Consider the following 16,649-nt stretch of genomic DNA (forward strand, 5'->3'; position numbering starts at 1 on the left):
TCCTAGTTTTGTATCACCTGCCAACTTGCTGAGGGTGCACTCTGTCCCAGTACCCAGGTCATTAATGACACTGAATAGCACTGGGCCCAGCGTTGACCCCTGGAGTACACCAGGCTGCAGCTAGATTTCATGTTGCTTATCACAATCCTTTGAGCCAGGCAGCTCATCCAGTTCTTAATCCACCTTACTGTCCTCACTGACTTAGGCTGTACCTCAGGAATGAGGATGGTAAGGCAGAGAATGCCAAAAGCCTTGCTGAAGTCCCTATAAACAACATCCACTGCTCTCCCTTTCTCCACTACGATAATCATTTCATCATAGTCACAAACCTAATCTTAAGTTAATTTCCTGAAGATCATTCAGAAGCAGTCGCTTCAGAATTTTGGCATAATTTCATTATTGTTATTATTTACTTAAGCACAACAATACATCATTATTTTGGTTTTCTCCCCCAGTTACACTTACTATCAATTCCATCATACTCCTTTTCCCCCCATGCTGCAATTACTGCTGTATCACGGTGTTAATCAGAGCTCCAAGCCTGAATTTTAGTTAAACCTCTAATATGACCACACAATGCTGGAAGGAACACAGCCCTCTCACTGTATTTTCTTTGACTAACTTCCAAGTTTGCACAATATTCAGAGAAAAAAACCCCACTACATATACAAGGCATTGAACTTGTTTTATATTTGGAATAAATGCAAAAGAATAGACTGAAGTGGCTTACTTTCTACTCAATGCGTTACCCCAAAAGTGAGCGCATATATAGGTACCTATAGGAACAAGCTTAGTGCTTACTTCTTTGCAAGAGCTCTTCTTTCTTCTGGTGTGTAATCTAGAGATCCTATCGCTCCTTCACCTTTGGTTGGCATAAATCCAATAATGGCCAGTAAAGCTGTTCTTACTAAAATGGGAAAACAGAGTTAAAAACAAGGTAGCAGAAACAACTCTTATGTCATCTCATTCTAAACTCAGAAAAGTTGCAGTTCTGACTGCAAAACTTCATTATGTCCAAAGGAGTAGTCTGAGCACTGGGTGTTTTTTGGTACACTGCAAGGCTTTCTTAATTCTTTTTAATGTCACATTGTAAAGAAAGGTAAGGCCATCGGCCAACACAGAGAAGAAAACACAAGTTGTCACAAAAATGTTGCATCATTATAAATACTAGAGTTCCAGACTTTAAAAATAGGTTCTGAAGATAAAATGGTAAGGCAGAACTAACATATAAATAAAGGAGGGAAGAATGTTCATAGCATTCTTTTTGTATGTGTTTTCTATTAGACATGAGTTCAGCAATTCAGTGCACACAAGCTCAGTGGTTTTCTATGCAGCAGAATTTGTTCCTTTTATGTCAACATGCTGGGGAAGGAACTCAAATACAACTGCTTGTAATCGAACTGTCATCTGAAACATCTCTTTGGACAACATCCACACTTGAATTTTGCTTTACATAGTCATGAACTTTAGGAATTCAAGACACTTTGCTAGTAGATTTGGTAAATAAATATCACGTGAAGATAAGTACCACATCACAGAAATAGGATATTTATAACTCCTATTTAGAAACACAATATTTTCTACTCTTTAAAAAAAGATAAGAGACTCTACAAAAGTTGAAGAGTGGTGTGCTAGAAAACTCCTAAAATTTTATTAACATATTTTATAAGTGAAACTGATATACAAAGAAATAATTGATGCACTCTACTTAGCAAAACTAAAATTATATAAACACAAAAATACCACTTTGGTTTAATTGTGCCAACTCTCAATTTCTGTGATAATACTTAAAAAAATAAAGGTAGAAAAGAGTCAGTTATTCTCAACTCAGACCATAATGTCTTTCCTCATGAGTGTTCAGAACCACAGCATTAAAATTAAAAACTCCCCTCAATTAATATTCAAGCTGTTTTAGTGATTACACAAAAACAGGGTAAAGTAATAGGATTTATTTTCATAAGAACAACTACAAAACACCCCATAAAGAATATGCTAAGTAGTCTGAAAATTCTTAATGCTTGTGCATCAAAAAAAAGGAGAGCTCACCATGGCCCCTCAGTTTCTCAACCTTTTCACCCTGCATTTATTTAATACCATCCCCAAATCCTCCTATGTCACTCTTTCAAGACCTTACATTTCTCAAATTCTCCCATACTTTTATGCCTCAAAATGTGTCCTTTCCCTCTAAGCACATTCTTTGTGAGATTTTTTTTCAGTTTAAAGATCAAGTTGCTTGATGGGGGGTATCATTTTCCAAATAATTGTTACTTACTACTCCATGAAGGCTGCCACGTTTCAGGATGATGCCCTGAGATGCTTAAACAAATTTTCTTCCCCACTTCAAACCTGCCATTGGCCTTCAAAAGAAGAGGAAGGATACAATAAAATATGCTGGAAGTTAAATCTTGGGTTTTGGTACAAGTTGTAAAAATTGTAATAAAAAAAATCTATATGCTAACAATAAATGATAATTATATTACTACCAACCTCACAAAATTGGCATTCAACTTTCTGAACAAAGAATTCTGTCATCTGACTCTATTAATGCATGAAGAAAACCTTCTACAAAACTGTGCACAAAGGAGGGCCTTTGCCTCAAACTACAGGTCTGTCTTCCTACATGTGAGTAATGTTTCCAATAGAAACCAAAAGGGCCCATGGAGAGTACAGAAGGTTAGACAATCACATCAGCAATATGATTTCTCCTGGAGAAGAAGTTTCCATTTATTAGGTGCAAAGCTTCAAGCAATTACAGATTACCAAAGCCACCTTGGAAGGCTTCTGGACTTCAACTGACAGCATGAACTGTACTATGCCACCTTTCCTACAAAAATAACGTTATGTTACATGCCAAGAATCTCTCTCTCTCTGACACCTATGGTTAAATTGATGACATAAAAAAGAAAAACTAGTAAGCTTGCTTACCGTCAGCAGAATAATGCTGGGTGGTTTCATGGGATATTCAGGTGGTAGCACTATTCGCCCATGATAAATCCCTCCATCAAAATCTGAATCTGGAGGGCCTCTAACAGTGAAGTGCCATTCAAAAAGATTATCCTAAAATGTCCCCATCAATGGAAGAAGAAAAAAAAGAAGAGTTTGTCACAGAAATAGACAACTACATGCCAGTTTCTTGAACAAGGATAGGCAAAAGAAATGGCGCACAACAGAAGTTTTATGAAGCCAAAAATCAAATGGAAGGTTAAATAGAACCAACACAGCACTAAACATAAAATATTGTAGGCCTTCTAGCAATTTGCTTACACAATGACTTCACTGAAACCCTCAAAATGATTATCCAAACTCCTCACTCTAGTTGTATCAATTATGACAACAGTCTTATTACCCGACAGATGGAAAACTGAGTCAGATAAGAGAAAACTGGATCTTTGCCTCAGTAAACAATAATTTCTGGAAAACCAAGGGGATGCCTACACCAAGAAAGAACATTAATGACAGTCTCCCCAAAGCCCCTTCCATGCACACGGACTTGACTCACATCACAGAGAATTCACATCCTCTTTTGCTTCTCCACTAACAATCCTGAATCAGCTACTGTGCCTTACTGCAAGAGGAACACTTTGAAATTTAGATTATTTTCACTGGACATACAAATAACTCCTCATTATTTCTCTAGGGTTCTGAGTTTGGCTTTATGTATGAGAACCCACGCTGCCCACAACTTCCCAAATATTTACAAGCAAAACAACTCCTCCTGTTAGGATAGGAGTCCAAATGAGGCTCGCTGTCAGTGAATGACATCTCTCAACTAATGCTGAACCCGGGTATTACAGGGTTGGGACTGCCCACCCAGTTACAACTTTTTCAAGTACACGAGGTGACTGTCAACATTTCCAGCATTTCCTTTCATCTGCCACTGCTCTCTTCCCAGCGAGTTACTGTTCTAATCCAGAAATAAGACCTTCATGTCATCATCATGGCTGGGCATCACGAACGAAGATTTGGGAAGGGCTCTACCCACGTTTGTGGCAAGTGCGTTGAGACCTTCATGTAAGTCACAAATAATAGCATGAATTAAACCCTACATTTCACTACAGGAAAGGGAAACACAGGGTACAGATAAAAACTAGTTGATAGTATGGTATATTTTACAGCACCAATTATTATGCAAGCAAGTTAAGCGTGTTACGCATTTCTGTGAACAGCTAAATCAAACCTCCCAACTGAATACCATAGAACACTGTCCTTTTAATTAATCCCGTGAAATCAGAAGAGATTTCTGTTTAAGCTTCTAACCACCAGAACATCATTGTCCTCTCAGCCCAAAAACTTAATTGGGTGTTAGGTGGACTTCTAGAAGCTTCTGCTTAAGTGAAATCTATGTCTCTTACAATGCATCCAGAATTTTACCCATTTACATTTTTCACAGGGTTTTTTTTTAATGTAAAAGAGCAAAACTTTAGGGATCACCTAGGGTTAAATGTTTCATTGAGCAACTCAGCAACTGAGTCAGATATCAGGTTTGGGTGTATAAAGTTTAAGTTAAATATTATGCATTTATGCAGTCTCAGGAAAGAGATGGGGGAAAAAACATACCCATGCTATAAAACTACTCAGGTGTGATATAAACCCATTATTGTGCACTTTCACTGACAACCTGGAACTACAGTACCATTGAAGTGGAATTCTGATGCTGATTTCCCACGCAGGAAAAAAAAAAAGGTCTGTTAGCATTTAAATATGTACATTTTCAATACCTATGCATTACAGAGAGGTATAATTAGAGTATATATGAATAACACTGCCTAACTAAAAGTTCCTGCAAACATATAGAGAAACAAACCTCCAAAGGCTGTGCATGATAATGATCTGTAGGATCCTTCAGTTCTGCAGCCTCTTTCATCAAACGTTTAACAGCTGAAAAAAAAGAAAGTGTAAGACATGGAAATTAAGAAAATAAATTAATATGCATTGCATACAAAAATACATAAACATTTCACTCTTTTCCACTAACTAATCTTTTCCAGCATATACCAGCTTCTTCACTAGAGTTCATAGTTCAAGACACAATATAAACTACTCACGATGAATAAATCTTAAATGAGTTATACAAGCATAAAGTCATGAAAAATATGTTGCATAGTCAGAGTTTCTCAACACTGAACACTGGAACTAAAGTAGTTTTATACTAATAATTGCACCAAAGACATGAGGAAAAATACACGTATTGTTAACAGTTTCAAACTACAAGATGTACAAGGCTAACAACCTCAATATTTTATTATAAAGGACATCATGTGAATCTTTAAACAACTGCTGAATAGCTTTGTCCTGACACCTCCCATGACAGTCACATGACTACACCCTTAGTTGTTCAAAAGGAGGTCACAGTAAGATTTGAGAGAAACCAACACATCAACAGTAAGAGGAGATGAAGTTTTATATTAGATTTGAAAACGCACATGCATGGCCAGAAAAATTTACCCAGGATCTTTGCACTTTGAAACTGCTACCGAGTGTGGACAGACAGGTATTTTTCTATCCTAAATTCAGGATAGTCATTAGTAACCCTCTCTAATCTTCTACTTCAGAAATATCAGCATCATCTGTATCTTCTGCATCTCCTTTTTCTGGAACTTTAGTAAGTTCCATTACATCACTTGTCCTGCCAGGTGCCCTAATGTGCATCATATGTTAATGCCTAATAAAAAACTCAGCCAAACTGAAGAGCAGACTGAACATAAGAACTGCAGACAAGAAATTCAAGGATGCCACCTCATGAATGAGGTTAGGTAGAAAGTTCTTATTCCCTCCTACATACAGGAAAAAGTGCAAATACCAGTTACCTCTTTAATCAATGACATAGGAACAGGATACCTTAATCCATCCTCCACATTCAATTCAAACCCCGAGTGTCCCTGCCACTCACGTAATTATTTAACTACAAAGAAGGAGAAACACTGCTCAAATTTCTTTACAGTGTAAGCATTAAGATACAATGAAAGTGAACTGCAGTTCCTTGATTTACAAAGCCTCATATCACCAGATGACTGTAGGCTTTGTAGCATGCTCAGACGCCAGGGCTTTACTCACTTTCATGATGATATGAGGAAAGCTACTCTAACCTACCCACAGAGAAATTTAATTCTAATCTACTGTGAAAAGCTCTTTTCCTCCTTCACACTTCTCAACAGCTATAAACAACAGCTCAAAGTTTAATAATTTCACTTATTACAACCCAAAAAGAAAACAGACTATGCGGAAATTTGCTGCTTCCAGTTGTCCCAATTATGCAGTTGCCAGGGGGAGATGTCAATCAAACACCCTGTAGAACCCCCCCACATCCTGTGGCTCCACTGAATAACACTTTGTCTTCATCTTCATTAAGGTTTATCAGTCCATTAGCAGGGAATAAGAAAACCAGCCTGGACCAGAAAAAGCTTGAGACCCAACACTGCTTCACAGCCAACAAGCCTGGGCATTTGCCTTCAGAAGAAAAGTGGCATGCACCAGGATGAGCTAATTCAGGACTGAACACCCAGTGAAGCAAAAGGGTAACCATGAGAAAACTGAGAACATACATAACAAAGCCTAATGAAGACAGAATAGTCATGGACAAGGCAGACAACTGTTACTGAGATTTCTGAGACCAAGAGGGACCAAGACAGAAATACAGTCTCCCCTATTAGCATCATGTGCAGTTACCCACGATCACTGAGGGACAACTACTAGAGAAAAATATTATTCCACTCCTGGAGCATAAAATACAGCAAAATCTAATTTAGCTTTTGTATATCATAGTGCAAATTTGCTTATAAAAAGTTTTCAGTATTAACCAACCTAGGATATCTTAAGAATATATCAGGTGACCTAACTGCAGCCTTCCAGTACCTGAAGGGAGCCTAAAAGAAAGAGGGAGAGGGACTTTTTACAAGAGCATGTAGTGACAGGACAAGGGAGAGTGGCTTCAAACTGAGAGTAGGTTTAGATTAGATATTATGAGGAAGTTCTTTGCTGTGAGGGTGGTGAGGCAGTGGAACAGGTTGCCCAGAGAAGTTGAGGATACCCCATCCCTGGAAATGTTAAAGGCCAGGCTGGATGGAACTCTGAGCAACCTGGTCTAATGAAAGGTGTCCCTGCCCCCAGCAGGGGGGTTGGAACTAGATGATCTTAAGGTCCCTTCAACCCAAGCTTTTCTATGATTCTAAGAAGCATATGTATACAAAAAAGGCTGAGAGGTGGGGCTGTTCAGCCTGGAGAACAGAAGGCTCTGGGGAGACCTTACCGTGGCACTTCAATACCTAGAAGATGCTTACAAGAAAGAAACTTTCTACCACAGCCTGTTGGGACAGGACACGGAGCAATGATTTTAACGTCAAAGGGAGTAGCTTTAGATTGGACATAGGGAAGGAACTCTCTCTGGTGAGTGTGGTGAGGCACTGGAACAGGTTGCCCAGAGGAGCTCTGGATGCCTCATCCCTGGAAATGCTGAAGGGCAAATTGGATGGAGCTTTGAGCTGTGATCTAGTTGAAGGTGTCCCTGCCTGTAGCAGGAAGGCTGGACTACTCCTTTAAAGATCCCTCCCAACAAAAAACATTCTGTGGTTCTCTTTCCATATTGCTGAAAAATGTCAACTGACAGGATGCAAGAAAAGCCCGGAGCGATAAAGGTTCATTCTGAGAACGTGTGATCCAGTGAAGAAAGTATTAAACTGTTTCTTCTTTAAGCACTGCTGCAATATTCATGAACACAGTCCCTCCTTTGGCTACTGAAAACCTCGATGAAAGAAACAAACAAAATTCGCAGTCTGCCTGCAACAAGTACATGACATTCTTATCCAAATATCATTAAAAAGAGTTTTGATGCAAAATATGGTATTTCAACTCACTTAAAGTCACACTGAATCATCTGAGTAAATGCTTGGCAATGGCAATTCCGAAAAATGAGAATGGTTTGGGCCCATTCAAAATAAAAAACTGCAAACTGTCAATAAAGTCAAAGAGTATCACTAATATAGCCAAAAAGAAATTAAAATCAAGACATTCAGTTTGTAAAAGATGGGTTTTCGAGACAAAATAGTCATTTTTTAATGTGGCTTGACCATCAGCATGAGAAATATCCATGCTTTCACAGGTACACTCAGCAACACTTTATCATAATGTTCATCAAAATTAAGTCTTCAGGAAATTTAGTGCCTGGACTAACACTAGGGACAAATGGGAGTTCCTACTCAGCAGGAAGTGTGGGAGCTCTCTACTGCTCTGGGAAGGGAAGGAAAGAAAGAGTGGGTGCTATGGGTCAGAGGCTCTGCCTGACAATCTGCCTATTGTATTACACTGAACTTAACAAATTTTTCCAAAAAGCAAAACATGGATATTAAATTCTGAGAACTGAATTTAAAGCCACCAGCTTGCTTTAGGATTGAGAGCAGTGGTGGAATAATTAATGAGCAAAATTTGCACAATGTATGCATGTCCAATTTGTAGATTTATTTCTAACAAAAACTGTTTCCTGTCAAATCTCACTTTTATTGTTGTTTACTTCAAGCTATCCTGAAACTTCTGTTCCCACAACTGTTTCGCTTGGATATTTCTTGAGGTCACATTCAGGTACTTCTGCTATTGTGCCCAAGTCTGCACCTTGTGGCTGGGAAACTTCCATATACAGAAAATTCAAGTGATCAGTCTTCACAAATGCCAGTATTACTGCTCAAAGTAATTTGAATACCGGTGGTGTTCTCTCAGTAAAATACCATGTCTTTTTTTTTAAAAAAAAAAAGGTTGTGCATGACAGGATCTTCCTCAAATGGACAGGAACCATTTCATTCTATCAATTTTCAGTTCTACTGTTTGAAAAAGAAAACACATAATGAACAAATAAATAAAGGAACCCAAAACAGCTGGCATACAGCTAGAGATCTCTTAATCTTTCAAGCTGACTTATCTGATCTGGGAAAAAAGGAATAAAACAACCTGACAGCTTTTACTGCTTCAGCAAATGCTTTCTACCATTTTTTTTTTTTTTCTTCATTTTAAGCAAGATTTAGACATCTACACAGGAGAAATACAGAAAAAGTAGTACTTTTTTCCCAAGGCTCTGCTGACCAGCATAAGTAAGGACGCAGTTTACTTGTTGAACACAGGTTTTCCTATAAAACCCTTCATCCCAGAGAAACTTTTATAACTTCTCAGTTCACTTAAGCTATTAGTAAAACACAAGCTATCTGCATTATATGTTTGTCTATTAATGATGTTACTATGTACAATTAGGAAAAATATTAGACAGTAATTTTAGAAGAATTAAAATCACAAAACAGTGTTTCCCCTCCCTCCATTCCATATCTGACCACTGAGCTAAGACTGCCTGACCCATGGCTGGTGTAACCACCAAATGACTTCAGAGCTCACTGTGCTGAGAGTCACCTGCTGAATCACCACCACCAGTCCTCCCAGCAGCCCAAAGCACCCGGAAACCCATTAACACAAACTGCCTCTACTGGCATTCAAAATAAAACCCCATTTACTAAAGATATCTTTAAATTTCATGTAAGGAGAAAAATAACAGTGAATAATAGTCAGTAGTTCACCTGCCCAAAGACTGGATAACTCCATTAAAAAATAAAGTAAGGATTAGGTTTTGTAAAGTACATAGAAATTCTTGTAAGGTGACAACACTTGATGAGCTTTGACATTCCAAGTCCAAAAAAAAATCACCCTAATTGATGTGGTCACTAAAGCATGCAAGAGAGTTATGAAATACTTTTACAACAGCTCTTTGATATGGAGTGTGGTATCTTTTCAAGTAGTGTTGAACTCCAGAGGGCAGTTTATTAAATCTAAACATGCAGTGACTCTAACAGGTTCACAGCAACCCGCACAGTGTCACTGCCTCACTTTGTGTCAACTACTCCTTGCGGACGCGATTCTCCTGGACAGCTTAGAACCTGTGAATGATGTGTGATCACTACTGAACTAAAAACAATAGAAGAGGAAAAAGGGGGGCTTCAGATAAGTACTCTGAAATATCAATTACAATCTTTCTGGAGAATAGTGTCAAGGGGTATCTACTCTTGAAATAAATCCGAGTTACCACATTTTCAAGTGAGCTCCACATCACTAGTGCTCTTCTCTACCCCTGCATTCCTTCTGTTTATTCATTTTGCCCCCAATCTTAACCCTTCCAAGTTCACATTTGTCTTTAAATAGATTTTTCAGTTCCTGTAGACATTTTTGTATATCATTTCACAAAATTGTGGCTATATTTTCATAAAAATTTGCATATCAGTTTATAGACACTTATTTTTGAATCAAGACTACAATTAAAGTTTCGTTAGGATCCAGATACCTGATCTTTCTTTATTAAAAAAGGCCCAAACAAATAAATGTCCCAGTCGCATCCATCCAAAATAAAATCCCTGGAAGACAGATGAAACTTCCACTTGGGCAAGTCCTTTAAACCGCTGATGAGGAGAATATACTACATATTTTCTTTCTTTAAAACTCTTTTACAAAATATTCCCTACCACCTCTGTCTATGATGGGACAGTGGACTGCATATATCTTTGCTCTGATAACTCAGCAACCAAGCAAAGATTTACAGATATTTACAGATTTTTCAGTCTTCTGGAACCAGAAAGCCAGCAGTAGAAGAAGCAACCCATAATGCTAACAATCCTTCCCATACTGCCACTGGTCACCTCATCAAACCTACATCCTCCAGTACCAGAGGAATGAGCAAAACGAAGAAGAGTTAAAATTTCAGTCTTGGTCTCCTTAAAATGGTGAACAGCATCACCATTTTAAAGTCATCTCTACCAAAATCTACAGTTTCAACATCATTATTCTAAATATCATAAAGTATGGAACACAATTCTTCGTACTAAAGAAATCACACTCCTCTGTCTAAATGAAAACAAATTAAGACAATTAAGTGGTTCATCATTGAACATCACTGCTTCTGTGATCTTCTCTATTAGTCAGGTTTTCATTTTATGCCGATCTCATGCAGCAAGACAAAACAATTGTCCTTACAAACCTGAAATGTATAACTGCAGAATTGTAACAACTGTCTGGGGCAGCCACAGGTCACAAAATTGCTTTTATTTTCAGATTTGGTGTCTTGGTTTAAGCCCAGCCGGCAACTAAAGACCACTTCCTCCCAGTGCTCCACCCTGGTGGGAGGAGTACTGGGGGGGGAAAAAAAGTAAAACTTCTGGGTTGAGATAAGAACAGTTTAATAAATGAAATAAAATAAAATATAATAATACTAATGATAATAACAAAATTAATTATAATTATGGTAATGAAAAAGAGAGAGACAGAGAAATAAAATCCCAGGAAAACAAGGGATGCTCACCACCCACTAACCAATGCCCAGCACATCCCCAGCAGCAATTGGTCCCTCCCAGCTTATATACTGGGCACGACGTTCTGTGGTATGGAATATCTCTTTGGACAGTTTGGGTCAGCTGTCCTGCCCTTGCTCTCTGACTTCTTGTGTCCCTCCTTACTGGCAGAGCACATGACACAGAAAAGTCTTTGACTTTGGGTATGCACCACTTAGCCACAACCAAAACACCAGTGTGTTATCAGTATTATTCTCACACTAAATCCAAACCACAGCACTGAACCAGCTACTAGGGAAAAAAAATGAAATCTATCCCAGCCAAAAATGGGACTTTTGGTTTGGCAGTTCCTTTGACTTCTGCTACTAAACAAGTAGAAATGCCATTTGCCGAGAACGCCAGCTGCTTTCCATCATCAGGGGCTCAGATATTCCCTTTCTCAAGACCCTAAATAGCTGTTTTACATCTTCACAGTTTCACATACATTCTTTCACAAGACCCACAAACCTTCTGTACTCATACAAAGTTTAACAACTATAAAAAAAAGAATGCTTTTAATTAGTCTCATCTTGCTTTCTTCTCACCCTCAGAAACAATCAATCTTTAGCCCTCATTTCCCTCAGGGCAGCAGGAAGTACAGCACTCTTCTTGTATTTACAATTCAAAACAATTGTTCAGTCAACACAACGGGAAATAAAACTTACCAAATGTAAAGTGCTTGTTGAACAAGCAAAGATCAAACAATGTCTTCAGTCTTAATAAATTTTTAACATCTGTTCAACTTTTTATTTTTAAACAATCTATCCTTATTTCATACACGGAAGGTACTAAGCAGCTCAGTAGCTACTGGCTATTTCCTATCAACTCTGTTTTATTAACAAAGAACAGACATATGCTTGTTGGCAAGGAACACCGTACAAAGTACAGAGTGGAGAAAGAAGTATAGTTTGAAGAAGAAGCAGCAAATGCATTGAAGATGACAGCTAAGAGGATCACAATCTCAGCATTGTTATGTTTCCTGTATGTCCAAGATCCCAAAACACTGGGCAACAAAGGCGGGATATACGTGCCACGCCTCTCTCCAAGTGCTCTCCCCAGGCCTCCAGTGCTCTCCCTAATCAAATTCTCGATGAGGTGGTCTGCTGAAAACAAAACCAACTCTGTCCACAACAAAATAAAAAAGCACTGTTGTTTGTGGGCTCTGTGTGAGGCACTGTAAGTAGCTGTTCATAATTCTTGAAGTGTCTGTGCTAATACCTGCTCAGACGCCTGGTAACAGCCTATGTGAAAGAGAGAGACTGTCACTACAGAAACAGTGACTACAAGATTTGGTGTCTGATCTTGCAGCAGGCTAAGGGTCACAGCTCTTGGGGGAAAAAAAAAGTAAAGAGATTATTCCAAGTAGCTGTCTTATAAATTTCAGAAAATAGGGATGTTCCTGAAGCATGAAGAGGATGAAGCCTGTGCTTTAGTCAGCTGAGCTTTAATATTGATGCAAGAGGTTTATCAACCATATGGCAGCAGACTGATATACATTGACTAATTCATTTTGAAATCCTAAGACAAAAAATAGCTTGCCCTTTTACAAGTGCCAAAAATACACACAAAAATATGAAGCAACAGCTTACAAGGCTTTGCTTTATTGCAGCAATACAAAGAAGCCTGAAGTGCGGAGTGTGAAATTTCTTCCCTTCCAAAATTAATGGCCTTTTGGGGAAGAAATAAAAAAGGAAATTTAAGTTCATAGGCAGTGCAAGAAGACAGGGTCAGGTGAATGTCCCCATAGCTTCTTGCCCTTATAAAGGGTAACTGACAGGAGCCAGCAGCAGCTTGGCCATGCCCAGACCTGCAGTGGCCACGGGCTGTACCTATGGCAAACCGAGACCTGCCAGAGCACCAGCTGTGCTGCCTCTCATCGACAGAGACACAGTGTGAAGGAGAACAACTTGCTTTGTGTTATGGAGAGTTACCATCTTTTAGATATGTCAGGATGAACTCACAGCCACAGAAACCAGGATAAGGAAGAAGACGAACACGCTGCCTAGGAGCAATCAGCAGCATGACAAAGCTGTGCAGCAATATTGCACTTTAGGTGATCTGCTTGAAAGCACACAAAAAGCACGGCACTAGAGAGGCAAATTGATCCCCACTCATCAATCTGGTCTAGCACAGCCCCTCACAGAAGAGGGATCCATATATAACCACAGATGAACTTCAATTCCTGACACAGCTCTAAAGCAGATTTTGGTTTAAAAATGAAGATCAATAAAAGCACAAGTTTATTTTAACAAAATTTTCCTATATGAAATTTGTTTTCCTCTATGATATTTCAGCTAAAGCCTACTATAATCATTAAAACAACTTATACTAAAATGGTAAGTAGTATTTGCCCTCTTTAAAACTATGGAGCAGACAGAAGTCACCATTTGGAAACAGTTTTGCTCAAGTTCAAAAGCAGATTTCAACAGGAGAAGCCTCTTGTACAGGTACAAAATTATTACTTTTTCCACTCTGTCTCAAGATAGCACATTCCAAATCCCTAAAGCTGACCTAAAGGTTACCAGCTTGGGTGTTCCTCTATTCAAGTCAAGGCAACAACAACAGGCACAAGGACAGCTACTAGTTCTAAAGCCTTAGAGGGCTCAGGTATCAAAATAATCCTGTTAGTCCACAGATGACACAACCACTTGAAATAGGAAATATGGTGGATTTTTTCATGTATTTTCAGTGCATTTACATTAATTGAAACCATCCTAATGTCAGAATACTTTACATTCATTTTCCCGTGGAACAGCACGGGTGCTGAAAATCAAGTCCGCTAAAGGTAGTTTTCTCTTGAAATTAAGGGAAACTAGCAACAACAGAGAGGAATATTTCTAAATTAAGCCACAAATATTTGTCCCCTCCACCCAGATCTCAGGGGCTCATCACACAGCACACCAGCACTGTTTTCAATGACGTGGCAAACCACACCTAGTGAGCATGTTTGTATGGCCTTGTAAATTCACATATGCCACATATCCAGCACATCACCCTAAAAAAAGAAAAGTATTCCTTCCTGGTATTTTAAACTTATACAAGTTCATTATTTGCTTAGTGATCCTTCTTATCTCTCAGTTATGCAACTTGGGTGTGAGGGTAAGGGACATAATTTAGCAACAGATATATCATCCACATGAGGCATGTTTGTAAACAAGCCTGTCATTGACATATGTATGGTACAAGTCATCATAGCATTCAGTTTCTCCCCACCTTCCACGCTCCCACACAGGATAGTATTATTAAGGAATAAAGCCACTCTTCGAAGCTGATAATGCTTAATTCTCAAAACCAGATATGGGGAAAGCAAGGGCAAGACAGCGACTGACATACAAACCCAACTTGACTTTACAAGCTGTGGGAGAGGTTTTGCTCCAGCAGTGTCAGCGCTCCAGCTGTGCAAGCAGCTCCCAGGGGGGGAAGCCCGAGCACAGCTGGTCAGGGGCCACTGATCCAACACAGCCATACAGGAAGGACACGACCTGCCCTCCATTCCCTTTCCTGGGAAGCAAAACTTTCTCTTCCAGTAGTATTTCTCCTGGCATCGCCCACATCTCTTGAGGCACCTCTCTCACTTCAAGGATTCAAAAGAAAGCTTAGGAGTTGTAGGTATGAATTTTAACATGGAAACATGTCAAGTCAAACATGTGAACAAACACACACACACACACATAAGTAAATACAGCCTGTATAGCAATACTTCAACGAAACAAACTGACGCCACCCAGGCTAAGTGACCCTTGCCGATCCGTCCCCTCACAGGCACCTGCTCGGACAGGAGGCGATGCCAGAGGAGCAGGGCACACACAGCCATTTACCTTTGACTAAGGGTTCAAAGGTACGTTTCCAGGAACCAGCAAAAAAACGCGTGGGCGCACACAGAGACCTGGCAGCCGGCGTGTTTTGAACCGAATTAAGCTCGGAGGGCGGTTCCAGCGCCATCGCACTGCGAAGGAGAACGGACCCGGCCGGCCTCCGCCCGAACGCCGCCGCTCCCCGGCGGAACCACCACGGCGGCACCGCCGCGGCCGCGGCCCCGTCCCTCCCCTCCGCCGTGACCCCCGTCTCTCCTCCCCGCCACGGCCTTGGCCCCGGCTGCGGCCCCCGAGCCCCCCGCGACCCGGCCGCATCGGCCCGGGCAGCCCGTCAGGCCCGCCGCCGCCCCCGCCCGGCCCCGCCGCCTACCCGGGCTCTTGAGGTTGTACCGGGCCTCCATGGCAGCGGGCACCGCTCGCTGCCTCCGCGGCGGCTCCGGCGGCCGGGGGAGGAGGAAGGCCGGGCCCAGCCCCGCCCGCCTCGCCTCGGGAAACTCCCCTGACGTGGCAGCGGCGGCGACAGCCCCGCCAGGACCGCGGGGGGAGGCACCTGCCGGCCGGCACCGCCCCGGGCCCGGCCCCGGAACTGCAGCCGGCAGGGGACGGGGTGGTGCGGTACCCGGGCTGCGGCTGTGCTGTGGGGGCTGCAGGAGTGAAAATGTCCCCTCTGCGTGCCCGGCTCGTCTCAGCCTCCACCCACGGAGATGACGGGATGAGGTGCTCGGGACTTCATGGTTTGAAAACCATGGGTTTGAAAACTGGGAGTTTAGAAAAGGGGCTTCCAAGACCCCACAGACCCAGCGCGCACCCCGGCCCAAAAGACTTAACTGTACTGTAAGACTTAACTGTACTGTAAGACTTAGCAGCATCTTGTTTGTTGGTTTTCGGGATCGTGAAAGACTGAAACGGTATCATACGCCAATGATTGTTAGCTTAGGCAAGAATTATCAGCAACAGCTTAACTTGATTGCCACCTTTTCCATGTCACAGTCCCAGAGGGATATTTGTTTGCCTCTACAACTTGACCTCTCTGTCACTTGGTTACAGGACAGGCACTGCACACTTGGATAGCACCGTTAAGAATTTATAGCTAAGAAAATATCTAAAGTGGTCAGAATATCAGCAGTCTCAGTTTCCCTTTGATTCCGCACAAGCTGTAAATAAGAAACCTGTCAAAGCTCTTACATGCTTGTTTTCAAAGCTTATGCTAGCTTTGAAAATAGCTTGCATTGCCCTTAATTTCATTTATGAAATGAATTGTCCTTAATTTCATCTGTTACTTTTATAGTGATTAAAAATTAATTTTTTTCATGTTTTGATATCTTAGTTTTCTTTTTCTCTTTCCTTCTGTGATTGAACAGAATGGAAAAGAGTTGTAAACAAAAACATTTGAGCAGGCACATTTTTTTCACCTCTTCAGGTTCTCAGAATTTCAAAACAAGGCGTTACTCTTCCCTTTCCTGTTCTGTTGCACAGTGATTTAAGTAAA

The 16,649-nt window shown here is 40.6% G+C and overlaps 1 protein-coding gene across 1 annotated transcript in view; it reads right to left on the reverse strand.

Moving 5' to 3' along the window:
* Nucleotides 1-15,663, reverse strand: part of UBE2J1 (ubiquitin conjugating enzyme E2 J1) — a 28,346-nt gene extending 12,683 nt beyond the window's left edge. Inside the window, exons 1-5 of the mRNA XM_027743671.2 lie at nucleotides 15,531-15,663; nucleotides 4,805-4,878; nucleotides 2,926-3,057; nucleotides 2,273-2,357; nucleotides 802-907 (exon numbers count right to left, since the gene is read on the reverse strand). Of these exons, the coding sequence (XP_027599472.1) occupies nucleotides 802-907; nucleotides 2,273-2,357; nucleotides 2,926-3,057; nucleotides 4,805-4,878; nucleotides 15,531-15,561 (428 nt within the window). The 5' untranslated portion in view covers nucleotides 15,562-15,663. The remainder of the gene's footprint in view (nucleotides 1-801; nucleotides 908-2,272; nucleotides 2,358-2,925; nucleotides 3,058-4,804; nucleotides 4,879-15,530) is intronic.
* Nucleotides 15,664-16,649: the final 986 nt, after the last annotated feature.

Source organism: Pipra filicauda, unplaced genomic scaffold, assembly GCF_003945595.2.
Source record: "Pipra filicauda isolate LSUMZ 115617 unplaced genomic scaffold, ASM394559v2 scaffold60_size3304689_pilon, whole genome shotgun sequence".
NCBI lineage: Eukaryota > Metazoa > Chordata > Aves > Passeriformes > Pipridae > Pipra > Pipra filicauda.